Source organism: Thrips palmi, unplaced genomic scaffold, assembly GCF_012932325.1.
Source record: "Thrips palmi isolate BJ-2018 unplaced genomic scaffold, TpBJ-2018v1 HiC_scaffold_12, whole genome shotgun sequence".
NCBI classification, from domain to species: Eukaryota; Metazoa; Arthropoda; class Insecta; order Thysanoptera; family Thripidae; genus Thrips; species Thrips palmi.
In genome coordinates this window covers 1,229,978-1,256,443 of record NW_023144623.1, presented here as the reverse complement: position 1 = coordinate 1,256,443, position 26,466 = coordinate 1,229,978, and the positions used below count along the sequence as shown (strand labels likewise).

At 45.2% G+C, this 26,466-nt stretch overlaps 1 protein-coding gene across 1 annotated transcript; it reads right to left on the bottom strand.

Moving 5' to 3' along the window:
* Positions 1 to 242: 242 nt before the first annotated feature.
* Positions 243 to 12,439, bottom strand: LOC117640557 (esterase FE4-like). The gene is made up of 11 exons (XM_034377095.1): positions 12,285 to 12,439; positions 11,005 to 11,152; positions 10,696 to 10,830; positions 10,133 to 10,283; positions 9,860 to 10,045; positions 8,517 to 8,716; positions 4,594 to 4,783; positions 1,908 to 2,140; positions 1,637 to 1,778; positions 1,245 to 1,383; positions 243 to 580 (listed from the first exon to the last, which is right to left on the bottom strand). The coding sequence occupies exons 1-11, from the start codon at positions 12,320 to 12,322 to the stop codon at positions 439 to 441; spliced, it is 1,704 nt and encodes a 567-aa protein (XP_034232986.1). The 5' UTR covers positions 12,323 to 12,439; the 3' UTR covers positions 243 to 438.
* Positions 12,440 to 26,466: the final 14,027 nt, after the last annotated feature.

Below are 26,466 nucleotides of genomic sequence, written 5' to 3'. Positions count from 1 at the left end.
TTTTTGTGTTTTTTGGTTTTTTTTCCTGCACCTTAATATTAGGTAAGGAAGGAGTTTCGAGAAGGGCAATTAGCCTAATGCACCCTAAATTTCAAGCCCTTTCTATCGGTGCAAAGTGTTTTGAAAAACACAGTCTAGTTTTCATAATCTCGAACAAGTGCGCAACCTCTGCACTGACGGCGCGAGCATCGCTTCACGCTCTCCCTAGGCCGTTGCCACCCCCTGCCGAAAGTGAACAGTAGTGGAGCAAGTGCTGATTTATTTTAAATAAGCTTCCCCTCCCCACTCAACCCTTTTTAACAGGACGTAGCATCACCGCGAGCGGCACGTCGCGCATGTCTCTCGGCCTAGTGGGGACCCTTCACGGAAGCAAGCGGTCTTTGTCGGGTGGTGACAAGAGGCAGGTTTTAGCAGCCAGCTGGAAATCCCCATAGTAATCTATTTCTTCCTCAGTAGGTCGAAGATGTCGAGCCAAACCGACGCGCCACTGCCGTAGTTCTCACCCACCACTGGAGAACCACTGTTAATGAGGCGGTACCGTGATGACGATTCGCCACATTTGGCTGGCACACCCACCGACCTGCAACAGACCCGGAAATTTCGCTGAGCAAGAAAAGATGACGGCGTTCACAGTGGAAAGGACGGGAAAAGATGTAGATGTAAAAGTGTAGATTTTAATCACCAAATGCTGTTTTTATAGGGGATCACGTCTAGGAAAGCAGCTCCGAAGGCAGGCTAGCGCCGCGCCAAGGTAGGTGTTAACGCCAGGAGAGGATTGTCGTAACTGGCGTAGAATCGCGAAGCCTGTTACGACAAGACCCATCTGGCGTACACCTCCCTTGTATTTGTATTTATTTCACATTTAGTAAGTAAATGGTGTCTGTGAAACATCAGCGCGAAATCTGACGTTCGACGTTCTGCAGATCATGACGTTACTTTCGTTGAATAACAGTGATAAGCGCAAGGGCTATTTTTACAAATATAACAAATAAAATTAAATGAACACGCAGGGTGTTTGGGGAATAATGCCACACTCAAAAACGTCATGAAACATCTGCCTTTAACTACGAAGAAAATTAAGGGCTCAATATTATAAAGAAATCCTTCGTATAAGAAAGGCTTTTGCCGAAGCATTTCTTCGTAAACTTTACAATACTTTCGTTTTCTTCGTAATAAGAAGCGATGCCCCGCAGACTGTTTTCTGTTGCCTTATTCTACCCACACTTCCCTCCATTGCTCCTTACCTTCCTTTGGCGAAGTCCGTGAGCAGTTTCGTGAAGTACCGCAAAACTTGAGCGGCCACACTCGAGCCCCCGTAGTTTTGATTCAGATTCACCACTGAGGGTTTGAAAAGGTACCCGAAATCGTCTGCATGAGTTGTTGCTGTAAAGATTGCATGTTTCCAATTCAGCGGCGAAAAAGGATGCATTTTAAAAACTGACATACGGTTTGGGGGAGCATTACACTGAAAACTTGGGTATGTGCCAAGTACACTCTTGACAGTTCTGTGTGAACTAAGCAAAATTTTAAGTTTTCAGTGTGCTTTTAGCACTGCTACCCCAAAAGGTCAACGTCGTTGACGAAGAAATACGACGGCTGTCTCCCGCTTCAATGTGATGTGTCAAATGTCACTTACTGTTGAGCAAGGGCATTGGAATGAGTCCCCTGGACACAAAGTTGTAGTTCGTACTGATATCCGTGACATACAGACTGATGTTTCCACGACACATGCGCAAATAGTTGCGCAGAGGTCCATCGAATTGAGACTCGCCTGCAATCTGCATTCACAACAAAGAATAGAAGAGGTTTAGTTGTTTAGCTTCAGGTGCCGCCCAGTTAGGCTACAGCATTCGCCAGTAGATTATCGAGATAATCCCAACAAGTTGCACAAAGACAAGATTAAATACCTTTATGTACTCCTCTCGAGTGAAAAAGCTTCTCCCGCCAGCGTAAGCGTTTCGGACCATTTGTAGAATTTGTTGTTGTTTCGCGAGAGTGCTTGTTCCACTCTGCACTCCAAATTGTTTTGCAACTGCCTTCGGCACCCTGGCAGCGAACCTCTGGATGACCTCTTCGATGCGGGCGTTGAGGCGCGCCACGAAACGCACATCATTCATTTGAATTTCTTGGCTGACCCAACCTGAAACAGTTCAAGGACGAACAATAACTTACAAGATAACGTCAGACAGTCAGAAATAATCATCAAAATATGTTCCAGTTACGAACACAGCCCGAGCACATCCAAGCTGTCTAGACTTATTGCGTAGCAATTGAAGACAATTTTGTGACGAACTTGCTAGCTAGTGAAGAACTGACAAACTTTCTGAGATTTCGAGTAGCGTCATTTACATCCTATGTATTTTGCCGAAATTTTGACGAAGTCCCTACTGTTACAGAGTCCTTTCTGTTCATCGTGGGGAAAAAAACACTTATTATCGATGAAAAGAGGGTTCTTTAAGTGCAATTTTGAAATTAAAGTGGTTGATCTACTGTCATTTTAGAAGGGTCTGCGAAGGGCACAAGGCAACACAATATATTTGCCCAATAATGACTATCACTGCGCGCAGAGCTACTTCTCAGTCCCCGCTGGAAGTTTTCATCCAGAATTTGTCCACATTACATACTTGAGCAGTAAAAATGGCCCTCTAGCTTTCAGAAATCATATCGGGAAGTATTTTATAACTCAACTTTTATGAAACGTTATTAAACGTTAAAATTTGTCATTGTAAAGCTTTCTTAAAAAACGTTACATTGCTTCAATCCCCAAACCCAAGAGTCATTTTGAGGGACCTCAATAGTACTAACACCCACCAAATTTTCAGGGCGATATCTCCACACTAAATGTCATGGGACTTTTTTTGTCCCACGGTTTATGCAATTTTAAGCACATCCGACGCCGATACAATTTTGTTCCCGTCTGGTGACACATTTTGTCCGGCGCCAGCTGCAACTTGTACTTTCACTAGACAATTTGTCCCGCCTGGCGGCCACAAAATTGCATCACCACCGGATGTGCTTAAAATTGCATAAACCGTGGGACAAAAAAAGTCCCATGACATTTAGTGTGTCAGACTGCTTTCTCAAAATCCTGCGCGCAAGCTCTGAAAATCTACATTTGAGAGAAACGGTCTAAAAGATTGAACTTGCCTAACCTACCCTGTGTTAATGAATTTAAATAGATGACCGTGGAGGCTAAACGGAAGCGAATTGCCGCAAAAGCTTGTCATATTCTTGAAGAGGATTGTCAAAATAAAAACCTAGTCAAAAAACAAAATATCGTTTTTTTTTAAATAATGGCCCTACTGCCCCTTTTAAAGTGTGTATACTCTCCTGAAAACTTGAATGCATTTGTGACTGTCGATTCGTTTTGGGTACATCATGTCGTTCTTGCGCGGGGAAAGGGGTTTGAAAGTCGGTGTGAGCGATTCCCACGTTTTGGGGTAGTTTCGTTTCTTCTGACTCCTGTGCCCAAACGAGCGCAGATATCGACATGGGGTTTGTTTCTGATGTTAGGGAGGGCCATTGCCCACTAAACGCACACATTTCGAAAAGTTCACGTTCGTTGGATTGGTCTACGTAGCGTTTGGAATACCCTAAATGTAACTTCCGTGATTGTCCAAAGAGAACATACTCGAACTTTCCGCCGGCGGTGTGGTTCGAAAATGCTGCCAACTGTCGATGGGAATTCGAAGTTTGGCATGTCTCGAGCTAATTTCAACCGAAGACCAATACGCCAGACTTCTTTCAAAGGTACTTATGCTGCAACGAAAAATGTCCACCGTGTATTTAATTTCACTGCACTAATTTCGAAAAGGCAGCTCTGGACTTCTCCCCAAGCCAAACTTTTAACTTTCCATGACACAAGCCATCAAAGTGGAGTCCCTGGGATATAATTGCATGGGTCGCGGAAACCTAAGATGCTGTACACGGTCTCAAAGCGGGCTAGAGCATTATAAAATGGCGTGTATCAACAATTACCTGTAACTTCCGTGGCACTCTTTACCCAATGTTGCAGCAGCACTAGGTGAAAAAATTTTCCGCTGAAATGTCGGGCTTAGAGTATCATTTGACCCTGGAACGACTTTTAAGCCACAGCAAGCCCGAGTCAGCCGTTAAAGCCGATTTTCACACTTTGGAACTTCCGTGATAACGTAATTTCCGTGATCAAAACACCCACTAAAACGTATGGGAATACCTTCTGGCTCATGTTTTTAGGAAGGTAGTACAAGGTCTTTACTATAAACCATTGCCATAACTCTAGTATCATCCAGGACCCCAATAATCAGAAAAACTTAATTGGATATTTCTCACTTTCGGCAAATCAGAGACGCCAAAACTACCCCGAAACGTGAGAATCGCTCGTGTAAAGACTCAGCTATTGTTTGTGTCTTAAAGCGTTTGGAGATATCGAGGTCCAGTGCTTAATTTTAATATAGCAAAATTATTGGACAAGAAGAAATTAGACGCCGCATTGGAATAGAATTATTTCAGTACAGTCATTGGAATCGACCGTTTCGGTCCTTCATGTGGGGTGGCCTGTGCGCAAAAGCGCGTTTTTTCTATGGTGTAATATTTTGCCTTATTTGATCTTACCTATGGCATATAAGGCATCTCCTTCCTCCTTCGCCGTCCCAGCTAAGATTGGTACTGGGTTTTTAACCTCGGCGTTTCGAATCATTGTCTCAGGATCCACAGACATGAAAAGCGAGCCTGGAAGGTCTGCGTTCGAGACTGCTGGGATTTCCGATGTCATGGCAAACTTGAACATCAAATTTGGGCTTGCCTGCAAATGGTGATTTTTCTTAGTCGGGTTATAACTAAAACAAAAGTTACCGTCGTCTGAGCGGAAGCAACTGGAACGTTATCAGAACTGAACAGTCACCAGTTGATTGGCCTGCATGTCATTTTCACAATAGGAATCGGATGTGGTATTATGCTTCTTCCGAAACTCTCTAAAGACATCATTCCCGAGTTTTTCTATTGAATTGAGTGAGTGAACTGAAGAAGTTCATTCACTGTCATTCACCGGTAGCCAACAAATGTTACGTCATACACTCTGAGAAAAAATGACGGTGAATCCTGGATAATTTTTTTGCCAAACTTTACCGTACTTCTAAAACCAATATCCACCGTACAGTCTACAGTATTTACCGTACTTGTTTTGCAAAATATTCCGTAGTTTTTTAACAGAAGTTACCGTTCTTTCGCACAGTCCATGCTGTAGGAAGGACCAGATCTGGTCCCAACAAAGGCCGCTCCCAAGAACTGTCCACATCAGGATCTTGAAAAAAGGGGGTCGACCGACTGAAAAATTTTATTGCACCTTTCGATAGGTCTCGTCAAGACCTTTTCAACGAGTGGTCGGAAGGGGGGTCCAGGAGTCCGACTTCAGCAGTTACGTACATCAGAATCTTGAAAAACGAGGGTCGACCGACTGAAATAAATTATAGTAGTTTTTGATAGGTATTAAAAGTACGGGATTGCTGGGTAAAAAGTACGGGATTCCCTGTAAAAATAGTACGGCGTTGCCTGTAAAAAAATACGGTATTGCCTGTAAAAAAAACGACGGTATTGCCTGTTAAAAAAAGTACGGTGAAGTCTGGAGTAATCAGTACAGGATTTACCGTGCTCTTTTCTCGCAGTGTATTCGTTCGAATGTGAATTTTGTCACGTTCGTTTGAATATGTCACATTCGTTTGAATTCGTTGAACGTTCAAACGAATGTGACACCCTACTTAAACGGCCAAGTCACGTTTAAACGAATGTGACATCAGATTCAAACGAACGTGAAAAAATTCACACTGCAACGAAAATGACGTCACATTCGTTGGCTACCAGTGAATTGACATGTGCTTTTCTTACATGTTGTCAGTGTTCTCTTGACGTTGTTTCTATTGGCATGCCACCTCAGAAATGTACTCAGAAAAGTACCGCCGCCTTAACGACACTACATGTACCACCCACCCACCAATAAATTTGGAGTGTTAAATTTGCGTTTTCAGACTTTTACCGTCAACGGGGGTAACTTGGGACACCAGGGGTAACTTGGGACAGTCTGCCCTGTACTGCTTGTTGGTGCTGCCATTCAGCGACGGGGGTTCATAGCGTCAAACCCGCGGCAGGGTTTTGTTTCAGAGGCCTCAGGGCACGCGCGGAAAGGTGGAAGAGGTGCATAACATCACAATTAGTATTTGAGAAACAGGAAACTACATAATAGGGTTTTTGACAAAATATGTAAATCATTGACAAGTTGACCCTAGTGCAAGGAGTGAAATGCAGATTTGGCCGTTTAGTATCTCTGGATTGTTAGATCATACGCAGACAATAACGTTCGCAAAAGGGCGTTGATTATAGTTGTCCCATCTTCGGTCCACACTTCAATTTATCAAAAATCGAAATTTTACGGGGTAACTTGGGACAGTCTTTTCCTCATGTTTCCAGCAGTCCTAGCCTTCTAGGAGTTGACTGACCCGGTCCCTGACATAACTTAAACTTCGGATTTTACGCTGATGATGGAAAGAGATGCCTTGCTCAGCAGTTTTGTCTTCTGGTAATCCATATTTTGAAATTTTCAGAAAATGCTTGGATAATACCAGTAGAAAAGAGAGTTCTACGTAGAGCCCTAGATATAGTCCAATATCGGTCCTACAATAGTTCCTAGGCCTGAATTCTTGGTCTACATGATGTGACTTAAATTTATTTCATCCATTAACATCAATAGATGCATGGGAACGTAGCTAATTACCTACTGTCCCAAGTTACCCCCGGTCATGGGGTAACTTGGGACACTCTTACGAGACCGCTGGGAAACGATATAATCGAGGCAAACGAACCAGACAAGCATGAAATCATGGGGAAAGGGTCAAACTTTAACATAGTTGGGATCCAATGGTCTGGGTTGAGAATCTTGCCTCTGGCGTTGAAAAAACGTGAAAAAGTGTCCCAAGTTACCCCCGTTGACGGTACACCCTGTCTCAAGTTGCCAATGATTACACTTTACAAATAGGGATGCAAAAATACCGGTAAGATTCAAAGTTACGTAAAAAACGGTAAAATACGGTACTTTACCGTATTATACGGTAAAGTTGGGTAAAATTGATTTTTCTTGACTTTGGGGGGTAATTGTGGCACCTCTTGTGAAAATAGGGGGAAAAAAGGTCCGTTGGGGTTAGGGTGTATCGGTTACATCGTTTCATACATACTTCCAAGCCCTGCCTGGTTCTTTTGACTGTGAATTAACAGCCCAAATATACTGAAGTGCAAAAAATGGCGCCTTTTTTCTCGTTGTCCATGTAAGTTGGCTCAATTTCATGAAAACTCTTTTTCCTGAAAGGCACCGGCGGCCCCATGGTGTCCAATCATGTCAATGTTTATTGCATTTTTCAGCTAACCTAACCTAATAAGTATCTACCCCTATTTCGAGGGGTCCTATTCAAAAGATCTTATCTGGGCGTTCCCCCCAAGAAAATCTTATCTTAAACGCCCCCAAATTTCATTCATTTTGATCAGTCAGAATAAATACGACGGCAAGCGAAACATATTTCTACATGCACTTTTGGTTTCTTTGATCTTCCATCTTAAGATTTACTTGAACATACTCACAAATTACATTAATATGTAGCTGTATCAAATGATCAAACTATGTGAAATTCATCTGCGTTTAAGATAAGATTGTCTTGGGGGGAACGCCCAGATAAGATCTTTTGAATAGGACCCCTCGATTTTTCCTGTTTTCTGTTTAAAGTTACTTTTCATTATACTTATCTTGGCAACAAAGAAGTTTCTGGTTTGGCTCGTGTAGTTAGATTTTAATTTCCACAAGTTTTGTAAAAAAAAGAGAACATGGACTTCTTGCTTTGTTTTAAGTGCCCAGAGATGACGTACACGTACATGGGCCGGCGGGAGGGGCAGATACAAACCAAGAGTTCCCATGAGGCGCTGTTTCCAGTCCCTACGTCCTAATTCATCGTGTAGAAGCCAAAGAAGGATCCTAAAGTCAATATTTCAAAATTACCGAAAAATACCAATTTTACCGGGGTCTCCGTAAAATACCGTATTTTACCGTATTATACCGTTCTTTACCGGTAATATTACCGGCCTTTACATCCCTATTTACAAACTCGAGTGTTGACATAGTACTCTCCACCTGGACCCAACCTGTCATGCACACGCCACCTGGAGTCAACCTCGCATGTACACCCCACGCTGGAGTATGCTTGCCAAGTGCCAAGTACACGCCAGGTGGCGTTTACCTGCAAGCACACTGTTGCCCTGCTTTACATGCAAAAGGTAGGGGATTTCAGCAACAGTGTACATGCCAGGTTGGCTCGAGGTGGGGTGTACTGTGTCGGACACTTGAGTTTGTGCAGCAGTTTCGAGCAAATTGGGATTTCCTAATTTGCTCGAAGCTGCGACTTTTATCTTTTGAGGTAAAAGTCGCACACTATGCGAGGCGCCACAGTGGATCCAGTCCAGTAAAACTCAGGAGAAGGAGTCCGGAGTCATCAGTGACAAACCTCTCTCATCAACATAGTGTAATGCGCTGCGTTGATGTCAGATCCAGAGGCGTTCATCAAAGTCTTCTCCAGAGTCGCAGTGCTGTTGTCCTTGGCCCCCAGAATAGTCGCCAGTTCTCGGGCTGCTTCGATATTCTCGTCTTGGTAACATGCGCCCAGAAGAGCACTGCCACTCATAAGGATTGCGCGCTGGAAGAGTCCTGGAATATAGATGGTCTTATTTCGTGCCCAACACCAAACTTCATTTCAAGTTACTCTAGCCCCGTAATTCAGAGTACCGGAAAATAAACCCCCAGAGAAAAGAGTAAGAGCCTCCCGTCCCGGGAGGCTCTCACGCAGATAAAGGGACACTCATATGAGAAGGTCTCCAAAAACTTTGTGAATACCCTGTGAGGATGGGGTTTACATCAACCCAGAAAAGGTCGCATAATTTTTGTGGAGTTTGGAAAATTCTTTCCTTTTGACCGATTTGGAGTGATTACCGCCATGAAGGCCTTGACGCTTTTCGATCTGACGTTTCAAAATGATCCTCAATGAGGTATTGCAATAGTGAAGAACAGAAAGAAGAAGATGCGGCGGTGGGGGTAGAACATCACAAACCCTCTTACGTTTGGCGGCCATGATGGCCCTCAGCAGCACCCGCCTCGCAAGCAGACGCACTGCCTCTACAAATGAGGGTCTGTTAAGTTCTACCCCACCGCCGCATCTTCTTCTTTCTCTTCTTCACGTTTGCAATATACACGGTAAAAACGGTACCTGCTCTGCAAACTGAAGTGTGTACATAGTACACTCTTATTAGAGCATACTTCCATGTACACTCTTATATACAGCATACTTGCTAGGCACACGCTAAAATAGAGTGTGCCTGGCAAGTACACGCTAGGTAAGTGTGTACCTTGCAAGTACACGCTAAAACAAACTCGATTAGTCCTATCTAAAAGCATGGGCCAGTTTAAGTAGGTACACTTTTATTTAGCGTGTACATGCAATGTACACTCTATTTTAGCGTGTGCCTAGCAAGTATGCTGTAAATAAGAGTGTACTTGGAAGCATGCTCTAATAAGAGTGTACAATGTACACACTTCAGTTTGCAGAGCATGGTTTTCCCAGGAAGCCTATGGTAGAGTCATAGGCGATTTCCAGGGAGTTCCTGGGAAAACCAGGAACAGTTTTTACCGTGTACCTTATTCAAATTTAAGTAAACCCGCTTCGTTTCAGGCCATAATCGTAGCTTACGCTTGTTTCCAGTTTTCAAGATTTTTCTGAAATTGAAGGTCTCTTGCAACAGTGGTCGCACTCGAGGTCTATTCAGGATCACGCCTGTAAATAACAAAGTCCGTCACCTTGGCTCCGGGCAGACACGGCGTGGACATGGGCAATTGTGGCTCCGGCAGAATGTCCAGCCACGGTCACTTGGTCCGGATTTCCGCAAAACGCCTTGATGTTTTCCTTCACCCAGCGAAGAGCCGCCAAGGAATCTTTCAAGGCAGCATTACCAGGTGCGCTTGATGTCCCAAGGTTTAGAAGGCCTGCAACATCAGAGCACGGGATTCAAAGATCTGAACTATTCAAAATACTTTTTGCTGAAGGCATGGTTTTCTTTCCCTCCCACGTACCAAAGGGACCAAGTCGGTAATTTGGAAGCACCAAGACGACATCGTTGTTATTGATGAAATCAGGGCCATACCAACCTCGCCCAGCGTCGCCAAAAATAAATGCACTCGAATGGAAGAAAACTATCACCGGGAGCTGCGATGAGCATTGCAGCTGAAAAAAACAAGGATGGGATGTTGTGAATTCTTAAGAGCCACTTTGGTGCCAAAATAACTTCATTTTATTCATTGAGAGACAATGCTCCAGGGATAAGAAACAAGTACAACAATCATAGTCGCTCTGACTGGATGCACAACTCTGTCCGAGCAGTGGGCGGACTAAAATATCAGGCCATTTTGATGTAAGGGTTTCTGTACAACCAAAGTTTAGCGAGGCTTTCAGGTTAGACTGAACCTTTCGGCAAGACATTTTGTCTCGACACATTTTCACGCAGTGTTTCACACTAATTTGGTTTTACCGTTCCGAAGTGCAGATGGACAGACACACGAACACAGACCAAGGAACATGGGCACACTGGACTTTGCTATCTCTCAGTGATATAAATTCACTCTTAGGTAAAAGGTACCTTTGGTGTATAAACATTTAGATAAAGGCAGTCTTCAGATCCCAGCAGTTGCCCGTTGAATGTGGCTTGATGACAGGGACTGCCCTCCTGAGATGCATTTCGAATCCCAGACCACGAGGCTGCAGGGCGTGGTGCCTGCACAAGGAAAGTTAAGATGAAAGGAAGTGCACTAGGGAACGGATCCAAGCATCATTTTTTCTTTGGAAGCATCCAGTTTGGTCAAAAACTAAGAGAAAAATTACTGAAAGTAGTTCTCTTCTATCTCTTTAACGAGGTGCGAAGGGAACAGCTACTTTCTATGCAACTGACCTTAAAGCGGAGAGAACCCAGAGGCTTGGCAGCATAGGGTATGCCTCGGAAGGCGAAGAAGGGTGCGGTGCCCGGGGCTCCAGGCTCCTGTACGCCTTGAAGGCGACCCTGTTTTATGCTTACAATGGGCGCGTCTTGTGCGAGAGCACTACAGATGAGACAAGAGTAAAATGGTTAGTTAACATAACATGAAAGTGGTCAACAAATCGGCAAGTAACGCCCGTCTTGTATTTCTAATATTTGTTGCCTTAACTGGTCTAAAATACATTATGGTCTTAAAATTCGAGTCAGTCAGAAAACCTTATCTCAATCGGGTCGAAATGATTTGGAACTTGATTATAAGATCAATACAAATGTAAGTATGCGGGGTCACTTTGAAATTACTGATAGTTCTTGGGATCTAGAAAAACAATAATAGGCGACTTGAGCTAGGCGAAAGAAGAGGAAGAAAATACCTTCCCGAACATGGCGGACGGCCGCCGTCTGTTGCTAGGACCGATGAGGGGCCGGCCGCTATGTTCGGGAAGGTCTTTTCTTCCTCTTCTTTCGCCTAGCTCAAGTCGTCTATTCATGATTTCAAACTTTTCTAGATGTCAACGACTTCCAGCATTATTAGCGTAATCCTGAGAAGTGCTCCTGAAAACAAGTTAAAACATTCTGGCCCAGTTTTTAACTCTCCTGGTCAATGAAAAATGACGCGGACGCGGAAGTGTTAATTTATTAAATTTTATGAATGGTCAAAACTTGTCCCACACTTTTGGTCACTTTTTCTCTACGTCACATTTCCATGTGATGTCGACGTTCCTCGAATGAACATGTGTTCTGCATGGGAATGGGAATCCACCGTCCAGGAAGGCGAAACTTACACTTTCAGACTTTTGACTTTTATTGACTTTTTTCTCTCCATTATTGACTTTTTGTCCGTTTCTTAAGCAGCAATTTCCTTTGTAACTATGTTCAATATTGTTCACTAAAAAGACTTAATTGTCATCAGTTATTGACTATTTTTCAAGTCAATTGCGTATTGACTCTTTGTCAATAGCAAATTGACTTTAAGTTAATATAACGAACAAAATCTTACATAGATTCAGAAATAATATAGAAATAGTACTTTTTATTGCTGTGTAAAAAACTCTTTAACAAAGGACAAAAAGCCAATAGCAGTCTGAAAGTGTACGTTTGAAAACGGGACTTAATTACTCAGAATTCAGCCACCAGTGAACGGTCATACTTTGACCCGCTACAGGTTAAGCACTTCCCTCAACGTGTCCTGATTTTACCTTGTACTCAATGCAAGAAGTAGTATTAGAGGACTCATGACTGGAAAATTCTCCTGGCGGTGTTCCTCTTCCTTGAAGCACGTCTTGAACGAAACTGCAGCCGTCCGTGTTGGGCACGGCCTTTAAAGCGGGCAGCTCGTGCGGAACCGGACGGGGCTCACGATGGGGCATGACACCACTAATGCTGTCACCACTTTTTAAAGAAATGGAATTTGCATTCCGTTTGTGCAGAAACCGGCTGAAACCCGTCATGAAAGCAAAAGCATAGCCAAAAACCCAAGAAGGCCTCAAGAAGGTGCAATGACACGCCTAACCATCGCACTTCCCGAAAGCTGTGAACGTGAAACATGTGAATTCACGCTAAATGTTTATGTACAATTTTGCACGTGGTGATGCATAATTTTAAACTTGTGTGCCGTCGTGCATAAAAATTGTGCGTGAATTTGCATAATTTTATGCATTTTCACGCATGATATTATGCAAATTCCCCGCATGCACAAAATCGTGCAAGTGGCACGTACAAAATTCTACATAAACATTTAGTGTGTTGGTTATAGTTAGAAAGCTGAACCGGAGTTGAAATTTTGTAGACTTGATCAAGTGAGTTCCGGACAAAGTATCGTCGAAGTCGAAGGACCTACATTGGTAAATCTAAAGCGTAACTCTATGCTTGAGCCAAGCATAAGGTTACGCTTGAAGACGTTACGCTTGAAATGAAGCATAAACTAGAAATTCCCCCATGGGGATTCCCCAGATAGGGGGCATCTTGGCAGATAAGGACGCTGTCTATGTGGGAAAAACAGGGTTTTCGACAAAGGTTGTCCAAATCAAACCAAACTTCGTTTTTGGGTTCTCCTTGACCCAAAGACATGTCAAAAAAAATTTGAAATTTTTTCGACAAAATTTGTCAAAATAGGAATTTTTTTTTATTTTACTCAAAAGACGCGGCAATTGATTTTGAAATTTTTTTTTCATAGGTCAACTAAGGAGGAACATTTTGAGTTGTGTCCCATGTCCTGGTCTTGCTTAGTTTAATTGATACCCACCATTTTACGTTACGTGTTTTTCTCATTTTTACCTAAAAAAATCATAAAATGCCCCTTTGCCGCCTTTGCCGGTCAATTTGATTATAACTAGAGTCAAACTGAAGATATTTCATCTTCGTGAACCTCCTTCCATGCCTAACACACTATCTGGTTCCCCAAATAAACACAGTGTGTCCCAAAATACCATAACGGGTCCTTTAACATTACAAATTGGAATAACGAGCACCGTACGAGGGAATTGCCTTCAAGCGTAGCTGTACGCTTCAAGGAGGGCGTCAAGTCTTGAAGCGTAGATCTACGCTGTAGTTTTCCCAGTGTACGAGCAATTCAAATTGAGTATACTGAAATTGAAAGATATTTCCCGTTGCCGGCACGTGACTCCCGACCCGTCCGCCCAGCCAATGACAACGGCGACGGTAATGAACTGCCCCTCCCTTATCAGTGTCCGTCGTGCAGAAACCGCGCGTGTCGTCGCGGCAGAGAACCTGTCAGAACTAGCGTGTGCCGTCAGAAGGTTCCGACAAAAAAATAGATAAATCTTTTTTTTTTCCGAAACTTCTGCATGGAGCTCTTCATAAAAGCAAACTGTTGTTTTTAGAACTCTTGCCACTTCGAAACTTAGTGTCTGTCTCCCAAGAAGCAACTGTTGACAGCGCTCAAAGTGTTGCTGTGACAAATGAGTCAACAAATGATCTTCAAGTATCCTCAGAGGCACCAGCCGCCACAAAGGGTATATAATGCTTACTCGCGCTGCTCGCTGGGGGCTCCGCCCCCAGACCCCCGCATGTGTGGAGCGCGTGCCGAAGTATTTAGTAAGTCCATGGTAACCAAAGGCAAATTTTCTAAGGAAGTAAATGTCCTGTTTCTTTGAAAGCTCTATTTAACTACTTTTGACCATATAATAAGGCTACTTTTACTGCCCAAATAGATAGCTTGTATTGCATTAGCTACTGTGGCAGTCAATGGGTGCATACAAGGTCCGGAAGACTGCTTTGACAAGGATAGAAGTGAAATTAAAAAAAACCTTAGGTCTCTACGACCACTCCTTGACCCCAAACATTTCTTTGAGTGAGTAAGTGAGTGAGTGAGTCAGTCGGATTGGGGCTATAAAGATTCTTGATGATGGTTGCCCAATTGCCGGTGGCGGGGTCCCGATTACGGCACAGTTTCGGAAATTCTCGACCAGACCTACCGATGGGGCGAATAAAAATTTTTAGTCATTCGGTCCCCTTTTTAGAAGATTGAGTAGGTTTGCTCGGGAACAGTGAGAAATTTTCAACTTCTGAGATTTTTCTCAATTTTCCCAATAAATTTGGAATCGAATGGAAAAACCCGCAGGTCTCTACGACCACTCCTTGACCCCAAACATTTCTATGAGTGAGTGAGTGAGTCAGTCAGTCGGATTGGGGCTATATAGGTTCTTGAATATTGAATATAGGTTCTTGATTGATGATTGATGAGTGAGGGAGTCAGTCAGTCGGATTTTGGGGCTTTATAGGTTCTTGATGACAATTGATGATTGATTTTGAGGATGTTGCGGGTGACGGGGACCCGATTGCGGCACAGTTTCGGAAATGTCTCGACCAGACCTACCGATGGGGCGAATAAAAATTTTTAGTCGGTCGGTCCCCTTTTTTAAAGATTGAGTGGATTTTGTTGAATTTAGGCCTTTTTAATCGTTTTTTGAGGATGTTGCCAGTGACGAAGACCCGATTGCGGCACAGTTTCGGAAATGTCTCGACCAGACCTACCAATGGTGCGAATAAAAATTTTTAGTCGGTCGGTCCCTTTTTTTGAAGATTGAGTGGATTTTGTTGAATTTAGGCCTATTTAATCGTTTTTTGAGGATGTTGCCGGTGACGGGGGCCCGATTGCGGCACAGTTTCGGAAATGTCTCGACCAGACCTACCGATGGGGCAAATAAAAATTTTTAGTCGGTCGGTCCCCTTTTTTGAAGATTGAGTGGATTTTGTTGAATTTAGGCCTATTAAATCGTTTTTGAGGATGTTGCCGGTGACGGGGACCCGATTGCGGCACAGTTTCGGAAATGTCTCGACCAGACCTACCGATAGGGCGAATAAAAATTTTTAGTCGGTCGGTCCCCTTTTCTGAAGATTGAGTGGATTTTGTTGAATTTAGGCCTATTTAATCGTTTTTTTAAGATGTTGCCAGTGACGGAGACCCGATTGCGGCACAGTTTCGGAAATGTCTCGACCAGACCTACCGATGGGGCGAATAAAAATTTTTAGTGGGTCGGTCCCCTTTTTTGAAGATTGAGTGGATTTTGTTGAATTTAGGCCTATTTAATCGTTTTTGAGGATGTTGCCGGTGACGGGGACCCGATTGCGGCACAGTTTCGGAAATGTCTCGACCAGACCTACCGATAGGGCGAATAAAAATTTTTAGTCGGTCGGTCCCCTTTTCTGAAGATTGAGTGGATTTTGTTGAATTTAGGCCTATTTAATCGTTTTTTGAGGATGTTGCCAGTGACGGAGACCCGATTGCGGCACAGTTTCGGAAATGTCTCGACCAGACCTACCGATGGGGCGAATAAAAATTTTTAGTGGGTCGGTCCCCTTTTTTGAAGATTGAGTGGATTTTGTTGAATTTAGGCCTATTTAATCGTTTTTGAGGATGTTGCCGGTGACGGGGACCCGATTGCGGCACAGTTTCGGAAATGTCTCGACCAGACCTACCGATGGGGCGAATAAAAATTTTTAGTCGGTCGGTCCCCTTTTTTGAAGATTGAGTAGGTTTGCTCGGAAACGGTGAGAAATTTGTTCCCCTTTTTTGTAGATAAAGTAGGTTTTCTCGGAAACGGTGAGGAATTTTCAACTTTTGGGATTTTTCCCAATTTTCCCATAAAATTTGGAATCGAATGGAAAAAACCGCAAGTCTCTACGACCACTCCTTCACCCCAAACATTTCTATGAGTGAGTGAGTCAGTGAGTCAGTGAGTCAGTGAGTGAGTCAGTCGGATTGGGGCTTTATAGGTTCTTGATGATTGCAATTGAGCCGTGTACCAGTAAATTTAAAAATACTTGTAAATGATGTGTTTTTTCATGCTTTTCCTTTCTTTTGTTTTTAGCTTGGGAACACAGAGCCCAACTCCAAGGAAGCAGCTGCTGGCAACGCTCAGAGTGATGCTATGAAAACAAAGTCAACAAATGCTGTATCCTCAGTGCCAGATGCCGCCATTAAAGGCATGGAATGTTTATGATTTTTACAGAACCCTGTGGAAGTAAAATTAAAGACTCTTGTTCATGTATTTTATTGCTTTTCTCCTCTTTTGCTTTTGGAACTCTTGCCTCTTGGAAACTTAGTGTCTGTCTCCCAAGGAGCAGCTTAAAGTGTTGCTGTTTTCGTGTGGAAGTTTGAGAAGTCACCAACATATGAGGAGCACTGAAACCGGAGTAAAAAAAAACTCTTCCGTGGATGTACGGAGCCAGAAACAAAGAGGGACAAAAGATTTACGTTTCGATGCAAACCACCCACCTGCTTGAGGGGCACGTTCACTGTCCCCTTCTACGAACTGAGACCAAAGCACCCCCCATGCACCCCCCCAAAAAAATGACTTCTTGAATTAACTTTTCTTGGTTTTATCTAGAAATTTTTTCTTAATCCAATGTTTTCCTTAAATGAAGAAAAATTTTTCTTGTGTCAAGATTTTTTTTTCTTACAAAAAAACAAGAAAATCAAAAATCAAGAAACCCTTTTTCTCTTGGTGTGGAGGCAGTGCAGCGAGCCCAGCCGGAAGACAACTGCTCGAAGACAGCGAAGAGGTCGTGAGCGTGGCAGCTAAACCTGACTTGGTTGTGCCAGGAGTCAGCGTGAAGGAGCTGAAGAAGGCCCTTCCACTGCCGCTACACCAATACTCCTCCTACCGAGGGGGTAACCACTCGCGTAATACCCTGTACAAGCTGCCCTGTAATACGCTGTGATACCCTGTAATACACTGTAATACCCTGTAATACGCTGTAATACCCTGTAATACCCCGTAATACTCTGTAATACGCGCGCAATACCCCGTAATACCCCCAATGGACCCTGCGAAATGACCTTCCCACAATGACCTCCTAGACCATTTGTAGAGAATTTTTCATTTTCACCAACACTTTCCCGCGTATTACGGTCGCATTAAGTGTATTTCGGTTGTATTACGTGTTTTACGTGTGTATTACGCGTATTACGGGTGTATTACGCGTATTACGTGTGTATTACGCGTATTACGGGTGTATTACGCGTATTACGTGTGCATTACGCGTATTACGGGTGTATTACGTGTATTACGGTTGCATTACGGGTGAATTACGCATATTTCGGGTGTATTACGTGCACCATAGGTGGTTCGCGCGCGTCTTGGGCACGTGTTACTTACGAATTTCTTTTACATAGAAACTGCTCCGTTGATATTCCATGCGTACCGTAATACACCTGCAATACACCTGTAATACCCGTAATACACCTGTAATACCCGTAATACACTTGTAATACGCGTAATACAACCGTAATATCCGTAATACGCGTAATAGGGAGTAGTCTGTACACCAAAATCCCGAGTGTTTACCCCCTCGCCTCCTACAACGGCAACATGCTGCATCGTTGAGTTTGCTCGAAAACAAGGCAAGCTACAACCCTTTTCACATTTCTCTAGAATTATTTTTCTCGTAATTTAACATATATTTGCAAGTCCTTGCTGTTCTTTGCAGTGTTGGCCGTCCGGACCTCACCGGTTTCCTCGGCCCTCAGAGGAAGAAGGGCACCGTCGCGGCTGGTGAGCTCGCCTCACTAAGGGTACACCTTGGGTGCGTTTAGTTAGTTGGGTTGCTGTGGGTCGCTCGGGTCGCTGAGTGGTGCTGCCATCTCGCGGAATGTCGCCAAAGCGAGTTGTAAAGACAAATGAAGGCATAGACATACACATTCTCGCCATTCTGGAGATTCGCGCCTTTTAGAGCCGGAGCATTTTAAGAATATTGGTAACCTGTTCTAACAATGCCATTACTAAAATTACGCCTTCCGTCCGACCCGAACTGTTTTTACACATGTGACGTTGCGGACATAGCCGTATCGAAGATGGTAAGTTGATGTGACACCATGATGTTCGATGAGGTTATGGATTTCCTGTCGCTGAGTTGTTTTGATGTTATGTTGATGTTATGGTTTTGTCCATTTCTTTCCTTTAGATGCTGAGAATGCAAAGAAACTCGGAATGCATTTCCTGAAGAACAACTTGGTCCCCCACAATTTACTCCAAGAAAGTCATCCTCCAATTCAAATCTCACTTGATGATGATGGTATGAAGTAAGTTACTCCAAAAACTTTCCTAAGTTCATTCGGATGACTGAAGGTAATATGATTCTCCACCACCTACAAACGCTGTTCAGTTCTTCTGTCCCTTTCCTAAGCTTGGGTTTATATTCAGGTGGTTCTGACAGAGGTGAAGAAGTAAAAACTATCACTGTGGCAAAAAGCTACGGAAAATCTGTAAACAGCTTGTGCACTGTTAAAAAAATGGTTGCATAGAAACAATCAGATGAGTGAAAATTTAGTCGTTCCGAAACAAAAAATTTTATCATGAACCAGAGCGAAAGAAATGTCGTTGAATCTTGTAAGCGACAATTTGTCGTTGAAGAACAAAATCCTTGTTATCACCCTTAACGATACTATTTGTATGGAAACAAAATCTTTTGCAATTATCTGCTCAATTAAAGAATATTATGAATAATCATCTATTGGTCTTCTTTAGTCATAGCAACATTACTATTATTTAAAAAAGAATAAGGCAAAATAAATTTAGCGACAAAAGTACTCCATGAATACTTGTCCCAGACATTACAAAATCTTTTTCGACTTACAAGACTTGTCGTTGACCAACAACATTTGTTGATGGTCAACGACTTGTATTTGAAAGTAGACTGCTAATGTGTTATTACAAGTTAGTCGTTGTGAAATTATCCTTTAGTTCCAGTACGAGTTTGGTTTAACAAGCTATTCGTTCCACAACAAATCTTGTCGCTAAAAAAATTAGCGATAAATGTGTCGCTAAGTTACGACAAAATTTTTGTCAGTGTGGTAATCCTCCGTAGCCCCCTTATCAATATTCTCTGTTGGCTCTTACAGCATTTTCCGTAGGACCGCACAGTATTCTCCGTAGGACCTTACTGTGATCTCCGTAGGACTATACAGTCTTCCAGGTCCTACAGAGAAGACTGTGTGGACTTACAGAGAATACTGTACGGCCCTACGGAGAATACTGTAAGAGCCTACGGAGAATATTGATGCATGCATGCATGCTGGACGAAATGAAAGAGAACTCGCCTCCACAATCTCCCACTCCGTTATAGGGAGTTCATAAGGGTTCATGGCCAAAAAAAACCTATACTTGTGAGTCCATCGCACTGATTGCCAGGACTCAAATTGTCGGGCTTCTGGACCCCCGATAGGGTGGTCCACTTTTTTCAAAAGTTTCAAAAATTGAGGAGCGCCGTCCAGATTCTGAAAGTACGTGTAAAATCATGAATTTTGATACAAATATGATAAGATTTGGACCATTCTAAGGGGTCCATCAACGCGCCTGAACTTTAAAGAAAAATTGAAAATGTATCGGTTTACTAAAATCGATGCTGTTACGAGAGTCTTTGTCCGATTTTCAATTGCAAAACGGCGATCTTTTCAGAAAAGTGCGCTCTACTTGATGATGTACATAACATGACGATCCGACGCATTGCCTATTTTCCAGGGGCGTATAATCCCGTTTTTAGCCCTTAAATCCAACATGTTCCTGCGTTTCGAAGGTGTTTGAGTCGTCCGATCGGATTTTTTGGGTCGCCATTCGACGCGCCTGATCGAAACCTTTCGAAAAATGTCTCAGGCGTCAAAATCGGTTGCTTTGCCTACTGTACAGGAGCAAAAAACCACTGAAATTCGCTTAAAAATTGCTTTTTCGGGATACAAAATATCTTGTTTGGCATCGGGTATGATTTCTTGTGGTGCCATTTGACGCGCCTGGTCGAAAAATTTCGATTACCGTCCTGGGTGTATAAATCCGGTGGTTTGCCAACCCTACAATCAAAAAATGTCGAATGTCGAAAAATTCGTCTGTAGAATAGGCAACCCTCCGGATTCGGGCGCCCGAAACGGTAATCAAAAGTTTTTGACCAGGCACGTCAAATGGCACCGCAAGAAATCCGATGAGGGACAAATTTTCACTTTTTTTTTTAAACGATTCATAAAAGTTATAAAATACTTTCCGATGTTATCTCTCAAAGCTAGAGGGTCGTTGTAACTGCTCAAGTATGTAAAACAAGTGGACAAATTTTGGATGGAAATCTTCTAAGGGGACTGAGGAACTCTGCGCGCAGTGATATTTTGTCATTATTGGGCAAATATGTTGTGTTGTCTTGTGCCCTTCGCACGCGCCACTAACATGACAGTAGATCCACCACTTTGTTTTCAAAATGATCCTTGAAGAACCCTCTTTTCATTGATAATAAGTGTTTTTTTCCCACGATGAACAGAAAGGCCTGTGTATCAGTAGGAACTTCGTCAAAAAACCTCCCCCTCTGTCTTAGCGTGGATGCCAGCGCATACGGGATTGGAGCGGTCCTCGCGCACCGCTATCCTGACGGCGCAGAGCGTCCTATCGCGTTCGCGTCGCGTACCCTCAGCGCGCCTGAGAGAAATTACGCGCAGGTTGATAAGGAGGCGTTGGCGGTGATTTTTGGAGTGGTGAAATTTCACCAGTACATTGGTGGGCGTTCGGTAAAAATATTTACCGATCACCGCCCGCTGGTATACCTGCTCACAAACCCGCTTTCACCAATGGCAAGTGCCCGCATGACGCGGTGGCTTTTACTTCTAAGTGCCTATGATTTCTCCGTGGAATACAGGCCAGGGAAAAGCCACGCAAACGCGGATGCACTTAGCCGTCTTCCTTACGAGAAGGCCCCCCAGGGTAGCCCTCCGGACCCACCCGAAGTTTATGTGCTCTCCATGCCCGCCAATCGGGCTGGAGCCTTGTGTGCCAAGGACGTGGCGCAGCACACGCTGCAGGACGCCACGTTGTCTCAGGTCTTAACTTGGACTCGCACAGGGTGGCCCGCCGAGTGCCCTGGGGACGAGTTTCGGCCGTATTTTCGCGACGGGCCGACCTCTCCATTATTCGTGACACCCTCGTGTGGGGGGACCGTGTGGTCATTCCCCGCGCCCTGCGTGAGTATGCTCTGCAAAAATTGCACGAGCCTCACCAGGGTGTTGTAAAAACGAAGAGGTTGGCCCGCTCCCTCATGTGGTGGCCACAGATCGACCAACACATAGAAAAATGTGTGGGGGCCTGTGCACTCTGTCAGGCGACTCGCCCCATGGCGCCCCTGGCGCCCTACAAACCTTGGCCAGAATCTGAGCCTTGGGAGCGCCTTCACATTGATTTCGCAGAGCCCACCAATAAAAATTACATTTTAGTGTTGGTCGATCCGGCAACTAACTGGATCGATGCGTGGCCAGTGTCTGCACGCTAAATGTCATGGGACTTTTTTTGTCCCACGATTTATACAATTTTAAGCACATCCGACGCTGATACAATTTTGTTCCCGTCTGGTGACACATTTTGACCGGCGCCTGCTGCAACTTGTACTTTCACTAGACAATTTGTCCCGCCTGGCGGACACAAAATTGCATCACCACCGGATGTGCTTAAAATTGCATCATTCGTGGGACAAAAAAAGTCCCATGACATTTAGTGTGTGGGCCTAGCACTGCTAGTGCCCTAGAAAAGCTGGACGAAGCGTTCGCCCAACACGGCCTCCCTGAATTAGTAGTCACGGACAATGCAACGGCCTTTTCCTCCCCTGTTTTCTCTGAGCATTTGGCCAAGTTAGGGGTGCGGCATTTAATGCCGGCCCCTTACTGCCCCTTTAGTAACGGACCGGCCGAAAAGGCCGTCCAAACTGTCAAATCATTGCTCAAGAAATTCGTCGGGGGGACCTTGAAGGACCGGTTGCGACGTGAGCGATTCCCACGTTTCGGGGTAGTTTCGTTTCTTCTGACTCCTGTGCCCAAACGAGCGCAGATATCGACATGGGGTTTGTTTCTGATGTTAGGGAGGGCCATTGCCCACTAAACGCACACATTTCGAAAAGTTCACGTTCGTTGGATTGGTCTACGTAGCGTTTGGAATACCCTAAATGTAACTTCCGTGATTGTCCAAAGAGAACATACTCGAACTTTCCGCCCCCAGTGTGGCGGTGTGGTTCGAAAATGCTGCCAACTGTCGATGGGAATTCGAAGTTTGGCATGTCTCGAGCTAATTTCAACCGAAGACCAATACGCCAGACTTCTTTCAAAGGTACTTATGCTGCAACGAAAAATGTCCACCGTGTATTTAATTTCACTGCACTAATTTCGAAAAGGCAGCTCTGGACTTCTCCCCAAGCCAAACTTTCAACTTTCCATGACACAAGCCATCAAAGTGGAGTCCCTGGGATATAATTGCATGGGTCGCGGAAATCTTAGATGCTGTACACGGTCTCAAAGCGGGCTAGAGCATTATAAAATGGCGTGTATCAACAATTACCTGTAACTTCCGTGGCACCCTTTACCCAATGGTGCAGCAGCACTAGGTGAAAAAATTTTCCGCTGAAATGTCGGGCTTAGAGTATCATTTGACCCTGGAACGACTTTTAAGCCACAGCAAGCGCGAGTCAGCCGTTAAAGCCGATTTTCACACTTTGTAACTTCCGTGATAACGTAATTTCCGTGATCAAAACACCCACTAAAACGTATGGGAATACCTTCTGGCTCATGTTTTTAGGAAGGTAGTACAAGGTCTTTACTATAAATACCATTGCCATAACTCTAGTATCATCCAGGACCCCAATAATCAGAAAAACTTAATTGGATATTTCTCACTTTCGGCAAATCAGAGACGCCAAAACTACCCCGAAACGTGAGAATCGCTCACGTGCACTTCAATCCCATCGTTTCACCCCCGGAAAACATAATCTGAGTCCGGCTCAGCGCCTGAACAATAGGCAGCCCCGCACCGTGGCGCACAAGTTGCGCCCGGAAAAAGGGGATATTTGTTTTCCGGTTGGGACTGCAGTTTGGGCTGCAAATTACAAAGCGGGAAAGCACCATGGGTGGCTGCCTGCCGTAATTAAGGAACGTAAAGGCACTGTTATTTATGTGGTCCAATTGTTGCAGGGCGAATGTCTTGTTCGTCGACAAAGCCAACTGCGCCGTCGGCACACCATGGACCCCCAGCCAATGGACGACGTCGACGAAGACACCTTGCTTTTGGACAGCCCCACCTCGACGCGGACCCGTCGGTCATGGTGGGATCTGCACGAGGAGGACGACCCCTGGACGGCGGTAGCAGAGGACATTCTCGAGGAGTTGGGGCCGGGGTCCATTCCCCTCCCGGCCGACGGAACCCTGCCCGCCACACCGCCGCGGCAACCGCGGTTGCCAGTGTGGACGGGGCCGAGCCCTATGGAGGCTTCGCCACCGCCACCAGGACCTCCACCAGGTACAGCGGAGCCTCCTCATCCTCCTCATGTTCCATCACCCGCGTCGCAGCCACCCGTGGTGCCCGCGGTCGCTCCGGTGCCCCCCGTAGGGCCCGGGGCCGCGCCCGTCACGTCGAGCGTGGCGACCTCCCCGCGGTACCAGTGGCCAGGGTTCGCGACGCCGGGCAGGGGTCCCGCGGCTCCAATGGTCGACGCGGCCACCTCCCCCATCGTCATACGTGAGGCGAGCGGTGCGTCGCGCCAGCACAGCACGGAGCCAGCGTCGACCCCCAGGGATGTCAGGCCGCCGTCCATCCTCCCGCCCCTGCGCCAGGACGCAGGGCGCGTCGAGGAGTCGACATCGAAGGCGTCGACCTGGACGACGTCCTCCCCGACGTCGCCGCCCTCTTCGAGCCTCCACTCCGACGCCGCTCCCCCAAGCCCGGAAACCGGCACGAGTAAGGATGACGAACGCAGCCCAGTCGATTCCCGGTACAAAACCTGGGACAGGAGGCAGCGGAGGAAGTATCGGGATTCCCTCTCCCCGGTCCACCAGCGCGCCTCCCTGCCCGGCAGAGGGCCCCATGGTGGGCCTCTCCGCGGCATGGCGTGCTCTGGGGGGAGGGGACGACCCGCTGCTAGGGCTCAGAGTGGGCCTAGTAGCTCCTCCAAAGCCTCATCCTATCCTCAACCCGGTAGAGGGCCCCAGGGTGGGCCTCACCGCGGAACTGGAGCTGGGAGCTCATCAGGAAGGAGGCCCGCACCTGCCACGGCCACAAGTGCCAGCGGGTCGGGCCAGGCGGGGCCCCGAGGTGGGCCCGCCCCCGCAGCAGCGGCAGGGCCCCGAGGCGGACCCGCCCCCGCGGCCAACCAACGACCCCAGCGTGTCACTCGCCGTCCGGGTAACCTGCGGGACTACGTGAACAGTCTAAGTGATACTGACCTCCGCCATCTGCTGTCTAACAGCTCGGTACCTGAATATTATGATTATGACTAACTGTAATTCATTGTGTCCATTAAATATTGACCATTTCTGTTGAACTCTAATATTATTTTCTGTTCCAACAAAGAACAATTTATGTTTCTGTATAAATGTTCTGCTTATTTACCTGTAATTTAGCACTCTCTTTACAAGTCTGATGTAATTGTATAATTTGAATCTATTTCTGAATTACATTCCTACCTGCTGGGGGCTCTTTGGGGGAAGGGGTGTGAGAACCGTTTCATAGCCTTCTATGCTTCTTTTCCGCTTCACCTTAAAATTCTCATAATGCGGCTCTCTCTCCCCCCTCCTCTCAACTTCCCCTCCAAGCAGCTCTGGGATCATTCTGCATCGAGCTGTGGTGTCGTGATTTACTCCCTGCCTTCCCTACTCACAACTCTACGAACTTAGCAAAAAAGATGTCAATGGCGCTATTGCCCCCTTAAAATGTTTGCTCTGTTATGAGAAAGTGCCAAAGTCCAAACTTAAAAGTTGCATTCACTGCCTCTGTGAGGCGTGTACCCTCAAGATAATTGAAACTGACGGCCCATAAGTGTCCGAGCGAACTGCAGGAAGTGTTTCGACAATTACGGAAACCTCAAGTTCTAATCAGGTAGTGGTCAGTTCAGAACTGCTTAGGCTAACTTAAACAATTAAGTTTGTTTCTTAGCCTCAAGAATTTATATTCTAATTTAGGAACTTGTATTGTTTTTTATCTTAAATAAATAATTTGACTGAGCAATGAAGGCTGAAAATTCAAATTTGAGTGGCAGTTTCGAGTTGTTACAAACTTGCAACTTGCAGCAAATCGTTTTTACTATGTGTGTATTTTGTCTTTTACACCAATTTTATGTGTGTCCTTGGAATTGTTTCGATATAAATATGTTAGTTGATTTTTGGTTGTTTGTATCGTGTCAGAGACACATTGATGTCTTCGACTTGTTCGCTGGAATTGAACCTGGCCCAGCCCTCAATTATTTTGACATCTGAGGGAGTGTCAGTTGATTTGAGGTTATCTATAACCTTGTCTTGTTGCAATTATGTTAAATAAACATTTTAGATCGGTTTCTTTTTCCCTGCAATCATTCCCTTAACTCTCTTCTATCCTGGGAAAGTACATACAGAGTTAAAGGGCTACGGAGAAATATCACAACTTGTTAAGAGGAGGCTAAAGTGAGCCCCGCCGAGCGCGCTGGAAGGAGCGCGCCGCCTCGGGAGGCGATGTAGACCGAAACGTATATTTTGTTTTCTCGCAAACGCCTTGACCAAAAATTCTGAAACTTTGCACGAGCCTTCCTAAAGGGTCATCCTCGCCGCCGGTCAGGTCAGATTTTTTCCCAAAAATCCGATGCGTTAAATTTCTAGTTTTGAAATTTTGAATGAAGTTAAGCCACAGCCAGAGCGGCAATGCGCCAGGTATGCAAATTTGGCGACCGCCATCCTTTAGGCAATCTTGTTCTGTAACGCGTCTCCAATTTTCGCGTCGATGCCTGTAACGATGCGCCGTAATTTTACCAAACCGTGAACCTCTACATAGCGCCCTGAGGGCTCCCAGCCTGCGTCCGCGCGCGGGGCCTGGCCTGCCGGGGGGGAATAAGGGACCGGCCCCCCAGTGCTCCCGTCCCCCGCGCCCCTCCACCCACCGCGCT